This window comes from Oncorhynchus masou, chromosome 17, assembly GCF_036934945.1.
Source record: "Oncorhynchus masou masou isolate Uvic2021 chromosome 17, UVic_Omas_1.1, whole genome shotgun sequence".
NCBI lineage: Eukaryota > Metazoa > Chordata > Actinopteri > Salmoniformes > Salmonidae > Oncorhynchus > Oncorhynchus masou.
In genome coordinates this window covers 29,691,993-29,711,744 of record NC_088228.1, presented here as the reverse complement: position 1 = coordinate 29,711,744, position 19,752 = coordinate 29,691,993, and the positions used below count along the sequence as shown (strand labels likewise).

The following is a 19,752-nucleotide window of genomic DNA, read 5'->3' as shown; positions in this document are numbered from 1 at the left end:
GGCCATAGATCGGTGTCACGCGGCTCAGCATAATCGAATCCACCGATTGCAGAAGCTGATGACGTGGACAACCGACACATATTTTCTTCGACAAGCGTTGATGGGTTTGATCTGGAGTGATTTTGACCTGTCATAACTTGATGCGTTGCTCATTGAGGACAGCTGTATGTGGGCATCGAAGTAACCTAAGCGCTCAAGTGGCTCTCCCTCTCTCCTTGTTTTGTACATGATAAATAATGCATGCGCGCATTTATTTTATTATCATACACTAACACAATTTTTACAGATAATGCAATATATTATTTAATTTCTTAATTCTTCATGTTTTATATTTTATATTTATTTTAAATTACGCAACTATGCATCTTGTACTTCAAATGAAGGGTTTAACCTTCAAGATTCCTATTCCAAGTTGGATATGATAAATACAGTATATACAGTTTCCACATTTGCTAAATTAAGCTCTAAATCCAAACAAATTCCATGTGTTTGTTTAAACGTATCTTGTGAGGCTAGGAATACCATATAGACTTTTCTAACTGTAACAGTTTAACTTTAATCCGTCACCTCGCTCCTACCCGGGCTCGAACCAGGGACCCTCTGCACACATAGACAACTGACACCCACGAAGCATCGTTACCCATCGGCACTTGCAGAGCAAGGGGAACCACTACTTCTAGGTCTCAGAGCGAGGACGTTACCGATTGAAACGCTATTAGCGCGCACCACCGCTAACTAGCTTGCCATTTCACATCAGAAAATCAGATATTGGTCAATCATAGTGTGCCATTTGCAAAAGTGTATACTCTGGGTCAGGGGTGCAACTTTGGATTCAGAAGGGGGGGGGGGAACAACTGCTCCTGGTGCCTGTTTCCCAGACACAGATTAAACTCAATGGATAATCTCCATTAAGAACGCATTTAGGCCTAATATGTGTCTAGGAAACGGGCCATTAAGGTTCTCAGGTATATATATCATCACAGCATGTGTAGCAATGTCTGTGCAGGCACTCCAAAAAAAAAACAATGAAAGTGAATGACAAGAGGAATAATTTGTCTTGGACCCAAGGCTGGTTGAACCACTGCTTGTAGGAAAGAAACACAGCTAATTGTTGTGTTGCAGACATTATTTGGTTCTGGGTGCTGAGATACTTCTTTCTCTGCAGGGGGCAGGCAATCAAGTCCTAGGTAGAGAGGAGGAAGACAGATGATGGAGTGGCATGTCAAGCGAGAGCAAGGGAGCAGACACAGAGGACAGAGCTGGCAAATCAATGAGACGATGGTATCCGTTTCAAAAATCAGGAGCAAGAAAGCAAGAAAAACATTAGCATTTAAGATGACCTTGGCTGAAGTTAGTCAAAGGCCTTTTCTTTGGCACAAGATATTATTTGACAGACTTTCAGATGTTCAATACCAGCCGATGCCTGCATTTTTTTCTAGACTGTTTAATTCTTAGTCTTCAAGTTGACATAATTCCCTATTTGACAGGGATCCTACCTTACTGACAATAGCTTACTGTTTCCGAGCCAGTCACGGGTGCACCTCAGCCACGCTCAAGGTACTAAACGATATCATAACCGCCATCGATAAAAGACAGTACTGTGCAGCCGTCTTCATTGACCTGGCCAAGGCTTTCAACTCTTTCAATCACCATATTCTTATCGCCAGACTGAGTAGCCTCGGTTTTTCTAATGACTGCCTTGCCTGGTTCACCAACTACTTTGCAGACAGAGTTCAGTGTGTCAAATCGGAGTGCATGTTGTCGGGTCCTCTGGCAGTCTCTATGGGGGTGCCACAGGGTTCAATTTTCGGGCTGACTCTTTTCTCTGTATATATCAATGATGTTGCTCTTGCTGCGGGTGATTCCCTGATCCACCTCTACGCAGACAACACCATTCTGTATACTTCTGGCTCTTCCTTGGACACTGTGCTATCTAACCTCCAAACGAGCTTCAATGCCATACAACACTCATTCCGTGCCCTCCAACTGCTCTTAAACGCTATTAAAACCAAATGCATGCTTTTCAACCGTTCGCTGCCTGCACCCGCACGCCCAACTAGCATCACCACCCTGGATGGTTCCGACCTAGAATATGTGGACATCTGTAAGTACCTAGGTGCCTGGCTAGACTGTAAACTCTCCTTCCAGACTCATATCAAACATATCCAATCTAAAATCAAATCTAGAGTCGGCTTTCTATTTCGCAACAAAGCCTCCTTCACTCGCCGCCAAACTTACCCTAGTAAAACTGACTACCCTACCGATCCTCGACTTCGGCGATGTCATCTACAAAATACTCTACTCAGCAAACTGGATGCAGTTTATCACAGTGCCATCCGTTTTGTTACTAAAGCACCTTATACCACCCACCACTGCGACCTGTATGCTCTAGTCGGCTGGCCCTCACTACATATTCGTCGCCAGACCCACTGGCTCCAGTTCATCTACAAGCCCATGCTCCGCCTTATCTCAGTTCACTGGTCACGATGTCAACACCCACCCGTAGCACGTGCTCCAGCAGGTGTATCTCACTGATCATCCCTAAAGCCAACACCTAATTTGGCCGCCTTTTCTTCCAGTTCTCTGCTGCCTGTAACTGGAACAAATTGCAAAAATCGCTGAAGTTGGAGACTTTTATCTCCATCACCAACTTTAAACATCTGCTATCTGAGCAGCTAACCGATCGCTGCAGCTGTACATAGTCCATCTGTAAATAGTCCACCCAATTGACCTACCTCATCCCCATACTGTTTTTATTTATTTACTTTTCTGCTCTTTTGCACACCAGTATCTCTCCCTGCACATGACCATCTGATCATTTATCACTCCAGTGTTAATCTGCTAAATTGTAATTATTTGCCAACCTCCTCATGCCTTTCGCACACAATGTATATGGACTCTTTTTTTTCTACTATGTTATTGACTAGGGGTGGCAGGGTAGCCTAGTGGTTAGAGTGTTGGACTAGTAACCGGAAGGTTGCAAGTTCAAACCCCCTAGCTGACAAGGTACAAATCTGCCGTTCTGCCCCTGAACAGGCAGCTAACCCACTGTTCCTAGGCCGTCATTGAAAATAAGAATTTGTTCTTAACTGACTTGCCTAAAGGTTAAAGAAAACTAGTTTACTCTGTGTTGTCTATTCACACTGCTATGCTTTATCGTGGCCAGGTCAGTTGTAAATGAGAACTTGTTCTCGACTAGCCTACCTGGTTAAATAAAGGTGAAATAAAAGCCAAGACCTACTGTATGTGGGCAGTTATACAAAAGTATGAGTGCAATGATCTCATCTAGCAATGGTTGTCTGCTTTTTTTGTTCTAGCTGGGATGGTATGTGATGAATGAGGCAGTGAGCTGTCAGCAGTGAACGAGTGTCAGATAATAAATGTGGAGCAGTTAACCACGCCTATGGGAATTCATAGTGCTAGCCCAGAATCCAAACTGATGTGCTCCATTTCACCATTGTTTCAGTTGATTCCAGGCTATGCAGTGCCAGGTGCCTTTCATAAGTGATGGAAAAAAGAAGCAAGAAAGAGCTCATAGAGACAACATTCTCATGTTGTGTCAATTCTTTATTATGCATCATCACCAGCATGCAAAATCACTGATATGAACTAGCTTGAAAATCATACTACATATATTTCACACATTTATGATTTCAAATTGGCTTGCACCACTTCTTTAAAAGTGACTGGGTAACATTTTACACACACAGATCTCAGGTATCAAGAGTGTGACTGTGAGCGTCTTTGAGTGTATGTTTGAGAGTGATTTGTGTGTGAGTGAGCAGAAAAATGCAAATAATTTGGTCAGAACATTTAAATGACAAAGCAACTTCAAAATGTATGGTAAGACAGTAGATATTGATTCGGAAACATGGGAAACAAACAATGTTCTCCGTTCTTGCAAGTGTAAACCTTTGAAACTGAAGTGCTATGAACAATGTTTCCATTCCATTCTTCTTTAAGGTATTGTACTTCCTACTCCAATTTCATGTCTGTCATCACATCTTTAAATCTCAAGCAAGTATTAATAAAATAAACTCAACTATAACTCTTCATCAACATATAGCTATTAGTTAACAAAATCCCTCAGTAGACAATATCACTTTCCAGCATCAGATTTATAAAAAGTTCAGCTTGTTCTTCCTATACGGTCTCATTCGCTTAGTATCACCTACAGGCGCAATACACCATGTGGAATTCAGTAAAAATATGCAATGTGGCAAACACAAAATGCAGAAGACATAAATAACATTGTCCTTCTGCCACAAAGTTCTTACCTAATATAGCTAGTACTATTTAACTACTATATTTATGGGTGAATTAAACAATGTGATTTTGACAGTGATGAACATTTGCATTTTAACAGTGGCAGAAACAATGTTTTGCTACATGTTGCATTGAAGGTTTGTCTGTACCCCATCCAAAGGTGAGCTAGGCTAATCAGCTAAGGCAGTGCACACAATATGAGATATGTCAAAAGAAATACATTCTCTGACAAGCCACTCTTTCAATTGGTTAAAAGCAAAGATAAAAGGTCAAACAACACATACAAAAGCCAAACAACACCAGTAGTTAAAAATCCTTGGACTGGTAGGCCAACCTGGTCATAGCGGTCAGACATACTATAGCTAACCTCTAGGTTATAGACAGTTTTGCCTCAGTTTACACATACACCAGGTAAATATTTGGATTCAAAAGCAATCTCACTGAAACACAACGGCCTGGTTTGTCCACCATACACCTACAACATATACTTTTACAATTCATCAACAGCTCTTACCTAAACATAATATGATTAAAAATCAACAAATACTTCCCAATAAAGTTACTTGGTTTTATGGCACCGGTGGTATAATAGACAGCTCTGTTGTTATATGATCTCTCCATATCGGTTCACAGTATTCACTTAAATATGCTGTTGGTTTTAAAAATAGATCTTTACATAATATAACTATGTATTCTATTGTTGGATTTAGCAGTGTCATAACTTTGATCCTTCCTTCCTGTCACTTCTTCTTCAGCTTGACTTGGAGATGCTCGCGGACCATCATCTCCTCATAAGCCTCTCAGTGCCTTCTCTTCTCATCCATCTTCCAGTGTTTTTCTACTTTTGTTGCTTCGCATATTGTTTACCTGTTCAGAGGATAGGGAGTTAAATACTCTGCCCATCTGAGTTGGCATATAGTGTAGTGAGAAATTGTGAGAAGATGTAGAAGACCACAGAGAAATTAATTAGGCTACTTAACCACAAAACTGGTTCAGCATGGTCATTGCTGCAATGTCACCTGTATAGCACCAGGAACATAGCCAAGACGAAGAGAGAAGATTTCAAAGAATAATATTAGGAATATGTTTTGTAATGCACTATTTCCCCTCATTTTAAATATATTTAACCATAGCTCACCATGCGGGTTTTCTCTTGCTCCTGTCTGTGTTTTAGTAGTTCCTCCATCTTCAGCTCATCCTCCAGCACCTGAACCAGGTCGTTCTCATAGCACTCCTCCTCAACTCCACCAGTGTTCCTGCCACCAACACTATGGAGGTAAATCCAACATTACCATACTAAAATCTACTGTATATGATTGTGCAGCCTTTATAGATTCCTAGATCTGCTCCAGTGCTTGACGTAGACTGAAATAGGTGACAGTACTCATTTTGGTTGCCGGTACCATTTATATTCAGGTGCAGAAAACCCTCAATACTTTTGAGCTAATATTCTATATGAGGTGCAAGAACTCAGTTCCGGTAAGCTTCTGCCCAAGTCAAGTACTGATCCACATACTGCATACTGCATCAAATCAAACTTTATTTGTCACATGCGCCGAATACAACAAGTGTTGACCTTACCGTGAAATGCTTACTTACAAGCCCTTAACCAACAGTGTAGTTCAAGAAAAGTTAAGAAAATATTTACCAAATAAACTCAAGTAAAAAATGTAAAATAATAAAAAGTAACACAATAACATAACAATAAACGAGGCTATATACAGGGGGTACCGGTACAAGTCAGTATGCGGGAGTACAGGTTAGTTGAGGTAATTTGTACATGTAGGCAGGGATGAAGTGACTATGCATATATAATAAGCAGCGAGTAGCAGCAGTGTACAAAAGAAATGGAAGAGGGAGGGGGTCAATGTAATAGCCCGGTGGACATTTGAGAAATTGTTCAGCAGTCTTATGGCTTCGGGGTAGAAACTGTTAAGGAGCCTTTCGTCCTAGACTTGGTGCTCCGGTACTGCTTGCCGTGAGGTAGCAGAGAAAACAGTCTATGACTTGAGCGACTGAAGTCTCTGACAATTTTATGGGCTTTCCTCCGACACCGCCTAGTATATTGGTCCTGGATTGCAGGAAGCTTGGCCTCTGAAGCGCCTTTACGGTCAGACGCCGAGCAGTTGCCATACCAGGCAGTGATGCAACTGGTCAGGATGCTCTCGATGGTACAGCTGTAGAACGTTTTAAGGATCTGGGGACCCCTGCCAAATCTTTTCAGTCTCCTGAGGGGGAAAAGGTTTTGTCGTGCCCTCAGTCGTGCCCTCACGACTGTCTTGGTGTGTTTGGACCATGATAGTTCGTTGGTGATGTAGACACCAAGGAACTTGAAACTCTAGACCCACTCCACTACAGCCCCGTTGATGTTAATGAGGGCCTGTTCGGCCTGCCTTTTCCTGTAGTCCACGATCAGCTACTTTGTCTTGCTCACATTGAGCTGTAGTCAATGAACAACATTCTCACATAAGTGTTCCTTTTGTACAGGTGGGAAAGGACAGTGTGGAGTGTGATTGAGATTGCGTCATCTGTGGATCTGTTGGGGTGGTATGCAGATTTGAGTGGGTCTAGGGTATGCGGGAGGATGCTGATGATGTGAGCCATGACCAGCCTTTCAAAGCACTTCATGGCTACCGACGTGAGTGCTACAGGGCGGTAATCATTTAGGCAGGTTACCTTCGCTTCCTTGGGCACAGGGACTATGGTGGTCTGCTTGAAACATGTAGTTATTACAGATTCAGTCAGGGAGAGGTTGAAAATGTCAGAGAAGACACTTGCCAGTTGGTCCACGCATGGTTTGAGTACACGTCCTGGTAATCCATCTGGCCTCTGCTCTCGTGCATGCTTCAGTGTTATTTGCTTCAAAGCGAGCATAAAAGAGATTTAGCTCGTTTGGTAGGCTCGCGTCACTGGGCAGCTTGCGTTTGGGTTTCCCTTTGCAGTCTGTAATAGTTTTCAAGCCCTGCCACATCCAACGAGCGTGAGAGCCGGTGTAGTAGGATTCAATTTTAATCCTGTATTGATGCTTTGCTTGTTTAATGTTTCGTCTGAGGGCATAGCGGGATTTCTTATAAGCGTCCGGATTAGTGTCCCACTACTTGAAAGCGGCAGCTCTAGCCTTTATCTCGATGCGGATGTTGCCTGTAATCCATGGCTTCTGGTTGGGATATGTACGTACGGTCACTGTGGGGACAACGTCGTCGATGACTTCTTTAATATTAGACATTGTGCACCAGCTGTTATTGACAAAAAGACACACACTCCCACCCCTCGTCTTTCCAGACGTAGGTTCTCTCTTCTGCCGGTGCATGGAAAATCCCGGCAGCTCTATATTATACGTGCCATTGTTCAGCCACGACTCTGTGAAACATAAGACATTACAGTTCTTATTAATGTCCCGTTGGTAGGATAATCGCAATCGTAGGTCATCAATTTTATTTTCCAATGATAGCATGTTAGCAAGTAGAATGGATCGCTTGCCTACGGATTCACAGAAGGCAGCCCGATCTGCGTCCTCTTTTACTCTGTCTTTTCTTCACGCAAATGACGGGGATCTGGGCCTGTTCCCGGGAGAGCAGTATATCCTTCTCGTCAGACTCGTTAAAGGAAAAAGCTTCTTCCAGTTCATGGTGAGTAATCGCTGTTCTGATGTCCAAAAGTCATTGCTGGTCATAATCGACGGTAGCAGCAACATTGTGTACAAAATAAGTAAAAAAATAAGTTACAAACAATACAAAAATCTAGCAAAATAGCTCAATTGGTTATGAGCATGTAAAACGTCAGCCATCCTCTTCGGCGACATCTATACAATGGCATACTGTATTTACCGTGGTTTAGTGGTCATCTGTGCAAGAAGATCAGAAGTGGGAGAGGAGACCAGTTCCATGTTGCTCTCTGTCTCACTTCCAGCCTCTGACGGAGACAACACAGTGTTAAACTGTTGAAACGATGAGCAAAGTATACTTTCAAAAGTCAGATAGAAACAGTGAGACTATAGTATCACCTGAATTGAGCTCTTTAACCAATGAAGACATGGTGTTGGTGATGGAGTCAGCAGCAACAAGAAGGTCATTTCTCAAGTTTCTCCTGGGGCCTGGAGATAGAACAGAGCCTCTGTGAAGACTGTGGCTCTCCAGAACCAGAGTAGGCCTCATCTCATCTCACTCTCATCTGGAAAGTTGTGTATGTGTGTGTGTGAATACATGCATGTGTGTATTACCCTGAGCAAAGGCCTCCTGCACGTCTCCTCCCACACCCATGAGTGAGTCCTGAGGGGTGTGAGTGGGTGTGGTGCCGGCAGACTCTGACTGGGTTGGCATGGGGATGGGCCGGCTGACTGCATGGCTGGGGGATGAGCGGGGGGAGCCAGGCCCTTGAGTCTGAAACAGGAAGTAGGGGTTTTAGTGTGACTCGAGGTGTCCCTTCCTGTCACTGTTTCAGTAGTAGTAGTAGTAGTAGTAGTAGTACACCAGTGCAGTAACAACCAGTGATTATCTTGATCAACATTGATCTATCTAATGTTGGTGGAGCTATTTTTATACTGAATGATTCTGTTATGAATCTCTATAGGTCTGTATGGGGAAATTAAAGTGGGGATTGTAGCTTTGGTCAAGAAATGCTCAAGGTCCTACTCATCTTCACTGCTTAAAACCTCCAATAATTATATGTTATCATTCCCATATGTCAATTACAATGTGATAAGACCCAGTAATGGAGCAAAAAATCCTCAAGTTCAGACCAGCTGTGCTGAAAAAGCTGTTGTGTGTGAGGTTATGCATATAAAAAAAATATTTTAAAAATACATCCATAAATGGTGAGCAACAAACATAGCACACATGCCATAATGAATTGTAAGTTCATTTAGTAGCACTTTTCATGAAATCAAAATTATCTAAACATTTAACATGCTGTTAGTTCAACTGACTGCTGCATTTTCATTTCCAATGAGAGCTGATCACATATTGTCAGCAAAACCACAAACAAACACAATATAATCACATTAATTTGTCCTCAAGTCTCTTCACATCTCTTTGAAAGAAGCATTAGTTATTTTGAGGTTTTACAGACAGACTTACAGCTTGCTTCCTTTCCTCCTCCTGTTAAGAAAAGATGTTATTCATTTACCATCCCAAAAAACACACAATAGCATAATCATTCAATGAAGACAATTTCTTTCACATGTAAAAACCTATTGGGATTTTCTGCCTAGGCCTAAAGCAAGTCTGATGCTAGCATTCTAATGCTAGGTAGAGCTAACTGGAGTTGCATTGATCCTTTCAGTTGAGTAATTAGATTGATAGCCTTACCACTTAAGCCAGTAGAGTAAGCAGTTTATGTCAGAATTCTATCCATTATTGTTGTGACTGACTCCGGCTGAATATTATCCTATATACTGTTTTATTATGTGAAAGTGATGTTGGTTGTATATTGTCAGTGGTCATAATCCTATGATCAAAACAATGTCCTTGGGTAGACAGACCAGAAGAAAGTCTGATAATTAAATCGTATATCTCGATATCTTGACATGGAAGAAATTGGGGAACACAAAGTCATTTTTGATAAAGACAGAGTTAAGGGCTATGGTCAGAGGATGAGAAGGGAAGACCTGTCAAGACCAGAGCAACACCTCAGGATTTACTAACACCAGGGAAGTTCCGCAGTGAAAGTTGAAGTGCGCCCTCTAGTGGGCAAATAATGAAATGTGCGTTCTATTTTCTCTCCTCTCCAGTCCCTCCAGGATTTAGCTGGAGGGATAATTGTGGGCAAAAATGCGTGATTTTGCAGTGGCAATTCTGATATTTAGCATGGTAATATGCAATGATTTTGTCCAATTTGTCGCAAAAAATGCGGTGACGAAGGAACGTTTGTTGACGTTTGACTTGATTGAACCATATTGGCCCAGCGTTAGGGGGTAGGCCGTCATTGTAAATAAGAATCTGTTCTTAACTGACTTGCCAAGTTAAATAAAGGTTAAAAAATAATAATAAAAAAAACGTGGTAAATGTGCGCTGATTGGTTGAATTTGCGAGCCCTCTTTTTGTACTGCGCTGCAGGGTCAGTTTAATGCAGAAATAGTGCGGTGTTTGGTACAATTTTCAAGCCCTCGCAAATACTTTTGCAAAAATGTTGCGATCACAGAATCACGAATTCTGGAGGGGACTGAGTAGACCTATATTATAGTAGAAATTAAACTGTATGGCATGCATAGTGCGTTCTTACGCACCTTCAGCAGCAGCATCAGCTGCTCCAGCTGTACCATGAGTTCCCTGCGACTCTCCTGCAGAGCAGACATCCTCTGCTCCAGCTCATCTTTGCGTTGCCTGGTTGAGGAAAAACAACCATAATATAAATATATATATATATATATATACACACACACTACATGACCAAAAAGTATGTGGACACCTGCTCATCAGACATGTCACTCCAAAATCATGGGCATTAATATCGAGTTGGTCCCCCGTTTGCTGCTATAACAGCCTCCACTCTTCTGGGAAGGATTTCCACTAGATGTTGGAACATTGCTGCGGGGACTTGCTTCCATTCAGCTACAAGAACATTAGTGAGGTCTGGCACGGATGTTGGGTGATTAGTCCTGGCTCGCAATCAGCGTTCCAATTCATCCGAAAGCTGTTCGATGGGGTTGTGGTCAGGGCTCTCTGCAAGCCAGTCAAGTTCTTCCACACCGATCTCAACAAACCCTTTCTAAATGGACCTCATTTTGTGCACAGGGGCATTGTCATGCAGAAACAGGAAAGGACCTTCACCAAACTGTTGCCACTAAGTTGGAAGCACAGAATCGTCTAGAATGTCATTGTATGCTTTAGCGTTAAGATTTCCCTTCACTGGAACTGAGGGGCCTAGCCCGAACCATAAAAAACAGCCCCAGACCAAAAAGTGCTCTTCACTGAAGAGTTTTGTCTCACCAGGGGTGATGGTCGGGATTCACGTTTATCGTTGAAGGAATGAGCGTTACAACAAGGCCTGTACTCTGGAGCGGGGTCGATTTGGAGGTGGAGGGTCCGTCATGGTCTGGAGCGGTGTGTCACAGCATCATTGGACTGAGCTTGTTGTCATTGCAGGCAATCTCAACATTGTGCGTTACAGGAAAGACATCCTCCTCCCTCATGTGGTACCCTTCCTGCAGGCTCATCCTGACATGACCCTCCAGCATGACAATGCCACCAGCCATACTGCTTGCTCTGAGCGTGATTTCCTGCAAGACAGGAATGTCAGTATTCTGCTATGGCCAGTGAAGAGCCCAGATCTCAATCCCATTGAGCACGTCTGGGGCCTGTTGGATCGGAGTGTGAGGGCTAGGGCCCCCCCCCCCACACACCAGATACTGACTGTTACTTTTGATTTTGACATCAGGGACACATTATTCCACTTCCGTTAGTCACATGTCTGTGGAACTTGTTCACTTTATGTCTCAGTTGTTGAATCTTATTATGTTCATACAAATATGGACACGTTAAGTTTGCTGAAAATAAACGCATTTGACAGTGAGAGGACATTTATTTTTTTGTTGAGTTTATATGCACACACATTTAAATGTCCCTTTACATGGTCAGGAATGATTTTTTTTAAATAAACTTGATATGGGTCTACCTGAGAAGACGTAGCTCGGCCAGCAGAGTGGGGTTCTGTTGGGCGGTGCCCATTGGCGGCTGGGAGGCCTGCTCGTGCTGCACTCGCAGGCGCTGGATCTCTTGCAAGATCTCTCTGTGACACACACGTACACACATGCCAGTTGAAGCTAGTATATCACATATGTAAACTTTCTGAAGTATAACTGAACAAAAATATAAACGCAACATGTAAAGTGTTGGTCCCATGTTTCCTGAGCTGAATTACAAGATCCAAGAAATGTTCCATAAGCACAAAAAGCTTAATTAACTCAAATGTTGTGCACACATTTGTTTACATCCCTGTTAGTGAACAATTCTCGTTTGCCAATATAATCCATCCACCTGACAGGTGTGGCATATCAAGAAGCTGATTAAACAGCATGATTATTACACTGGTGCAGGACACTCTAAAATGTGCAGTTTTGTCACCCAACACAATGCCACAGATGTCTCAGGTTTTGAGGGAGTGTGAGGGATGCTGACTGCAGGGATGCTGACTGCAGGAATGTCCACCAGAATTGTTGCAAGATAATTTACCATAAGCTGTCGAAACTGAGGAGGAGTATTTCTGTCTGTAATAAAGCCCTTTTGTGAGCAACAATTCTGATTGTCTGCCCCTAGCTTGGCTCCAAGCCCACCCATGGCTGCGCCCCTGCCCAGTCATGTGAAATCCATAGAATAGTGCCTAATTTATTTATTTAAATTGACTGATTTCCTTCAATGAACTGTAACTCAGTAAAATTGTTGAATGTTGCATTTTTATTTTTGTTCAGTACAGTTTTGTTTTGTGCATTTCAGATGGTGTGTTTTGGCTTACAGGTGGGGTCTAGGGACGGCAGGTAACCTAGTAGTTAGAGTGTTGGGCCAGTAACCAAAAGGTTGCTGACAAGGTGAAAAATCTGATGTGCCCTTGAGCACGGGACTTAACCCTAATTGCTCCAGGGTTGCTGTTGATAATGGCTGACCCTGGCCGTGAACCACTTTAGGGGGAGTTGGGATATGCAAAAAAACAGATTTCCAGTTCACACATGCATATAATATACAAATTTGTACATGTGTGAAATAGGACATTTCCTAAGCACCAAATTATTATTATTATTATTAACAGCTAGCTTGACTACATTAAGTCTACCACAACCACATCAAGTAATTTGACTTGCTGTCAAATTGTTCTGGTACTACCATGTTAGCCCATGGCTACAGCCAAGGGCTGTCACCAGTGTTGGGAAGTACACTGTATATACCGTATTCCTCAGTATTTTGAAATGCTCATGGTATGATTTTCAATACCATAGGAAAAAATGTGTTGTTTTGTTTTTGAATACATTTTCAAATGTGTACTTTTTAAATAAATACCTGCAGTCAACTTGTGCATTAAATAGATGAAGCAAATCGCATTTTTCATTTCACCTGTTAGATCATGTTTTATCGTGAAGCTTACCGGTAGTTCACCAAAACAGCTGTTGAGCCAGTCACGTGTGGTTGATAACAAAGAAGCAAAACAGAGTCATATTCCCTTTTTGGTTACGGAATTCTTGGGGGCTTTTTCCCCATGCGCCCGGCCTGTCACAGGAGTTGCTAGAGCACGATGGGACAAGGATATCCCGGCCGGCCAAACCCACCCCTAACCCAGACAACCCTTGGCCAATTGTGCGTTGCCTCACGGGTCTCCCAGTCATGGCCGCCTGCAACACAGCACGGTATCGAACCAGGATCTGTGGTGATGCAGTGCCTTAGACCGCATGCGCCATTCGGGAGGCCCATTGGGGGCTTTTTTTAACATTGAAAAAAAAAATAACACCCCATGTTGTATCACCTGTAATACCGTATACCCGGGATGGCACAGGCACGGTATGAACATGTATAATCGTGTAACCGACAATTATGGACAATAACTGTGAAAAAACAACGTCACAATTGTAATAATAATTTTAAAAGAAGGGGAGTTCAACTTTATATTCAAGTAGATATAGTTCACCCAATAACAGTTTAATTTGTACAAGTGGCTAAAGTTTGGTGAGGTTCTGCTCATTTTACGAGCAGAACGGCATGGTCGGGAGGATATGCTTCATTTCCAAAAGTTCCAAGCGGTCAAAACCATTCATAAAGCTGTGTTGTTGCATTTTTTTAATGTCGTAGCTAATTTTGAAAAATGCATTAGAAGTTCAAAACACTTTACAACAAAAATTACAATTATGATAATAACCGTGGCTATTTGCATGACAATTGACTGTTACCCAAAATTCCATAATTGTCACAGCCCTACTGCAGCCTATTAGAATAACTTGCGACCACAGCTTGTGTGAGAAGCACATTGGGTAGAACATTAAGTAAGCTATCACCATTCTTGTAATTTGGCACGATTGGCAGGTTTGTAAAAAAGAGACGAACAGAGAGAGAAAAGCGAATTCAGAGGGAATCCATCCCTGACCTGTTTTTGCTCTCCAGCTCGGCAATAAGCTGCCTCTGCTGCTTGTTGGCGTCCAGAGTGAAAGAGATGTCGTTGGGGACCCTCTGCTGCTGGGCTTGTTGCTATAAAACACAGAGACACATGACATGATCACGACATTACCATAACACACAGGGACACATGACATTATCTATTGTACTGAGGTTAATCCTGCTGATGTCATTTCCTTATTCAATGCTACTCATAAACCACCTCATACGCTTAGGGGCACAAGTTTTTCCTGACTGGGTGGCCTGACTCAGGGCCCATGCTCAACTTTTATCTTCAGAGACAGACAATTGGAACAAATGTGTATTTGTGCTGTGCACATAAAGATGTCAGGTTGCTATTCATGGTATTTTCTCCCTCTATGCCCTCAGATAGCATGTGTCTCACCACGGCGGCTCCGTCAGAGGCCAGTCTAGCAGCGTAGCGGGCGATGAGACTGTGCTCTTCATCCTGGTGGTTACTGCTCTCCAGCAAACTGTTAACAGGTGGAGAGAGGAGAGGAGACAGTCACACTTCCACCTATATATTTACCGCAGCCAAATATAAAAAGTAGTTGTGTACTGTACTTACATTACTGTATATACATTGGGAAAGAATATTTCATGTGAATTTCCTCATGGAAATAATAATTGGAACAGTGTGTCTGTGTTATTGTTTAGTTAAGTATAATGCACAGTATTTACATGCAAACACTTAGTTTGTCAATTGGTGATGCTATTTAGGGACAAATCATAGCCATTTTGCCAAAGCCTTAAAGCAGCTAGATACCAACGCACGTACACACACACACACACTATACGCACTAAAGAACAACATTAAGCTTATACAAACTCTTAGGAAGGTAACATGCAGTTGAAACTGTAAGTATTTTTAATCTGCAGAAAGATCTCTAAGATGATACTACTACACAGAGTCAAGAGAGGCGGAGGCAGCAGGAGAGAGGAACAGCAAGGACTAAAGCAGATGATTCCAACAATCTTAGCACCCTTACAAAATAGTCCATTTGGATGGATGCTTCAGTAAACGGTCAGTAGCTTCCACTGGATCATTTTGTTAAGGTCTGAGTTTCCTTTCAGAGAAAAGGAACAATCCCAATACTGTTGAAACTTTGAGATCTATTGTACAGCATTTATTGCAACTCATGAACACGCACTAAAGTCCAAGAATCTAAATCCAATCAAACTATTTAATGTAACGCCCAAGTTGTTCTAATAGAGAACAAACATAAACACACAGATGTTCTCTGAAAAGAACTGACTACTGCGACTTATCAAAGCAAAGGAAAAGCAGCAAATTCCAAGCTGTCATCATAAGCACATTAAAATGACAATTCTAGGGCAGTAAACTAGATTTTTACTACGTGAAGAGCAAAACAAATGCAACTTTCTACAGCCCTGTAACAACTTCATGAGCAAGATAATGTTGATTTAGCCTTCAAAAATGATTGCTAAGTAGCACAACAGCTGGCAAAAGCATTATGGTGAATGAAAAAAGTGTTACATTTTCTAATGGCTTAGCTCCATTACTGTATGTCAGCTGTTAAAAGACACGTCAATGGTTTGTGAATAGACACTTTTAATTTATTCTGCTTGATGTGAGTAGTGTATGCAGTATTAAGGCTTGTAGCTCCAATTAATAAAGGGAGAGCCGTGCCAGGCGTGGTGTAAATACAATGTGAATACAGTGCCTTCAGAAACTATTCAAACCCCCTGATTTTTCCACATTTTGTCGTTACAGACGGAATTTAGGTTACATTTAGATTTTGTGTCACTGGCCAACACACAATACCCCATAATGTCAAAGTGGAATTATGTTTTTTTCATTTTTTACTGTAACGGGGTGAGTGACTGGTTGCCGGGAAGTCAGCCGCAGGAGAGCAGAGATGGGTGATAACTGGAGAACTTTAATATACACCCTGGCCCAAAGGCACAGGCGAGGCAGCACAAAGCACAACCACGGTAACATGAACCGGATTAAACAAAACAAACAAACCTAGGTTTGAAACAAACCAAGTGCAAGCCAGCCTGTAGTGTAACACCCTACACAAAGAACAATTCCACACACGGACATGGGGGAAAACAGAGGGTAATATACATTTAGTCTGATGAGGGAATGTGAACCAGGTGTGCGGGAAAACAAGACAAAACAAATGGAAAATGAAAGGTGGAGCGGCGATGGCTAGAAGACCGGTGGCGTCGACCCCCGAACGCCGCCAGAACAAGGAGAGGGACCGACTTCGGCGGAAGTCGTGACATTTACAAATGAATTAAAAATGAAAAGCTGTTTTCAGTCAATATGTATTCAACCCCTTTATTATAGCATTCCTAAATAAGTTTAGGAGTAAAACTTTGCTTAACAAGTCACATAATAAGTTGCATAGACTTTGTGTGCAATAATAGTGTTTCAAATTACTATATATTTTTTGGGGTTTACTTTTACCCCTTTTTGTGATATCCAATTGGTATTTACAGTCTTGTCCCATTGATGGTGGCCGTAGTCAGCTTGCAGGTGCCCGGCCTGCCACAAGACTGCAATGGGACAAGGAAATCCCGGCCAGCCAAACCCTCCCCTAACCCGGACGATGCTGGGCCAATTACGCACTGCCTCATGGGTCTCCCGGTAACAACTGGTGACGACACAACCTGGGATCGAACCAGGGTCTGTGGTGACACCTCAAGTGCCTTTGACCGTTGCGCCACACGTAAGGCCCTTAAAATGACTTTTGATTGACTACCTCATCTCTGTACCCCCTCAGTTGAGCAGTGAATTTCAAAAAGATTCAACCACAAAGAAGAGGGAATTTTTCCAAAGGCACCTGTTGGTATACGGGTAAAAAATTAAGGCTTTGAATACATCCCTTTTCACAAGGTAAAATTATTAATTACACTTTGAATAGTGTATCAATACGGTACAAAGTTACAGGCGTTATTTCTAACTCAGTTGCCGGAGAGGAAGGAAACCCCTTCAGTATTTCAGCATGAGACTAATGGTGACTTTAAAACAGTTACAGAGTTTAATGGCTGTGCAAAACTATTTCAAAACACGTGTTCTGTTTGCAATAAGGCACTAAAGTAAAACTGCAGTAAAATGTAGCAAAGAAACAAACTTTCTGTCCTGAATACAAACTGTTAAGTTTGGAAAAAATCCAAAATCCAACACAACATCACTTAGTACCACTCTTCATATTTTCAAGCATGGTCGTGGCTGCATCATGTAATGGGTATGCTTGTCATCAGCAAGGACTAGGGAGATTTTTAAGATAAAAAGAAACAAAATAGAGGTAAGTATATGCAAAATTCTAGAGGAAAATCTGGTTCAGTCTGCTTTCCAATAGACACTGGGAGACAAATTCACCTTTCAGCAGGACAATAACCTAAAACACAAGGCCAAATATACACTGGAGTTGCTTACCAAGATGACATTGAATGTTTTTGAGTGGCCTAGTTATCCAGTTGAAGTTGGAAGTTTACATACACCTTAGCAAAATACATTTAAACACAGTTTTTCAATTCCTTACATTTATTCCAAGTAAACATTCCCTGTCTTAGGTCAGTTAGGATCACCACTTTATTTTTAGAATGTGAAATGTCAGAATAATAGTAGAGAGAATGATTTATTTCAGCTTTTATTTCTTACATCACATTCCCAGTGGGTCAGAAGTTTACATATACTCAATTAGTATTTGGTAGCATTACTTTTAAATTGTTTAACTTGGGTCAAACGTTTAAGGTAACCTCCTACAAGCTTCCCACAATAAGTTGGGTGAATTTTGGCCCATTCCTCCTGACAGAGCTGGTGTGACTGAGTCAGGTTTGTAGGCCTCCTTGCTCGCACATGCTTTTTCAGTTCTGTCCACAATTTTTCTTTAGGATTGAGGTCAGGGCTTTGTGATGGCCACTCCAATACCTTGACTTTGTTGTCCTTAAGCCATTTTGCCACAACTTTGGAAGTATGCTTGGGGTCATTGTCCATTTGGAAGACCCATTTACAACCACGCTTTAACTTCCTGACTTTTGTCTTGAGATGTTACTTCAATCTATCCACATAATTTTCCTACCTCATGATGCCATCTATTTTGTGAAGTGCACCAGTCCCTCCTGCAGCAAAGCACCCCCCAACATGATGCTGCCACCCCTGTGCTTCACAGTTGGGATGGTGTTCTTCGGCTTGCTAGCCTCCCCCTTTCCCCTCCAAACATAATGATGGTCATTATGGCCAAACAGTTCTATTTTTCTTTCATCAGACCAGAGGACATTTCTCCAAAAAGTACAATCTTTGTCCCCATGTGCAGTTGCAAACCGTAGTCTGGCTTTTTATGGCGGTTTTGGAGCCGTGGCTTCTTCCTTGCTGAGCGGCCTTTCAGGTTATGTCGATATAGGACTCGTTTCACTGTGGATATAGATACTTTTGTACCCGTTTCCTCCAGCTTCTTCACAAGGTCCTTTGCTGTTGTTCTGGGATTGATTTGCACTTTTCGCACCAAAGTACCTTCACCTCTAGGAGACAGAACGCATCTCCTTCCTGAACGGTATGACAGCTGCGTGGTCCCATGGTGTTTATACTTGGCACCTTCAGGCGTTTGGAAATTGCTCCCAAGGATGAACCAATTTGAAGGTAGGTCTTGAAATGCATCCACAAGTACACCTCCAACTGACTCAATTATGTCAATTAGCCCATCAGAAGCTTCTAAAGCCATGACATCGTTTCCTGGAATTTTCCAAGCTGTTTAAAGACACAGTCAACTTAGTGTATGTAAACCTCTGACCCACTGGAATTGTGATACAGTGAATTATAAGTGAAATAATCTGTCTGTAAACAGTTGTTGGAAAAAATACTTGTGTCATGCACAAAGTAGATGTCCTAACCAACTTGCCAAAACTATAGTTTGTTAACAAGAATTTTGTGGAGTGGTTGAAAAACAAGTTTTAATGACTCCAACCAAAGTGTATGTAAACTTCCGACTTCACCTGTAGTTTTGTCTTAAATTGGCTTGAAATTCTATGGCAAAACTTGAAAATGGCTGTCTAGCAATGATCAAAAAACAACTTGACAGAACTTGAAGAATTCTTAAAAGAATAATGTGCAAATATTGTACAATCCAGGTGTGCAAAGCTCTTAGAGACTTACCCAGAAGGACTCCCAGATGTAATCGCTGCCAAAGGGGATTCTAACATGTATTGACTCAGAGGTGTGAATACTTATGTAAATTAGATATTTCTGTTGTTCATTTTCAATACATTTGCTAAAATTTCTTACATTTTTTTCTCTCACTTTGTCATTATGGTATATTGTGTGTAGATGGGCGAGAGAGAAAAAATATTCGACCCATGTTGAACTCAGGCTATAACACAACAAAATGTGGAATAAGTGAAGGGGTAAGAATATTTTCTGAAGGCA

At 41.9% G+C, this 19,752-nt stretch overlaps 1 protein-coding gene across 10 annotated transcripts in view; it reads right to left on the bottom strand.

Annotated features, from left to right (window-relative positions):
• Positions 1 to 3,546: 3,546 nt before the first annotated feature.
• dtna (dystrobrevin, alpha) overlaps positions 3,547 to 19,752 on the bottom strand; it is a 35,298-nt gene continuing 19,092 nt past the window's right edge. For 6 of the 10 annotated variants that reach the window (XM_064992971.1, XM_064992970.1, XM_064992975.1 and 3 more), the window contains 10 exons: positions 14,743 to 14,830; positions 14,329 to 14,429; positions 11,878 to 11,991; positions 10,490 to 10,586; positions 9,342 to 9,362; positions 8,486 to 8,645; positions 8,270 to 8,359; positions 8,094 to 8,178; positions 5,405 to 5,534; positions 3,547 to 5,133 (listed from right to left, as the gene is read on the bottom strand). In XM_064992971.1, coding sequence (XP_064849043.1) covers positions 5,083 to 5,133; positions 5,405 to 5,534; positions 8,094 to 8,178; positions 8,270 to 8,359; positions 8,486 to 8,645; positions 9,342 to 9,362; positions 10,490 to 10,586; positions 11,878 to 11,991; positions 14,329 to 14,429; positions 14,743 to 14,830 — 937 coding nt within the window. In that variant the 3' untranslated portion in view covers positions 3,547 to 5,082. Of the gene's footprint in view, positions 5,134 to 5,246; positions 5,286 to 5,404; positions 5,535 to 8,093; positions 8,179 to 8,269; positions 8,360 to 8,485; positions 8,646 to 9,341; positions 9,363 to 10,489; positions 10,587 to 11,877; positions 11,992 to 14,328; positions 14,430 to 14,742; positions 14,831 to 19,752 lie in introns of all 10 variants that reach the window. The other 4 variants (XM_064992973.1, XM_064992979.1, XM_064992977.1 and 1 more) reach the window with 2 other exon arrangements.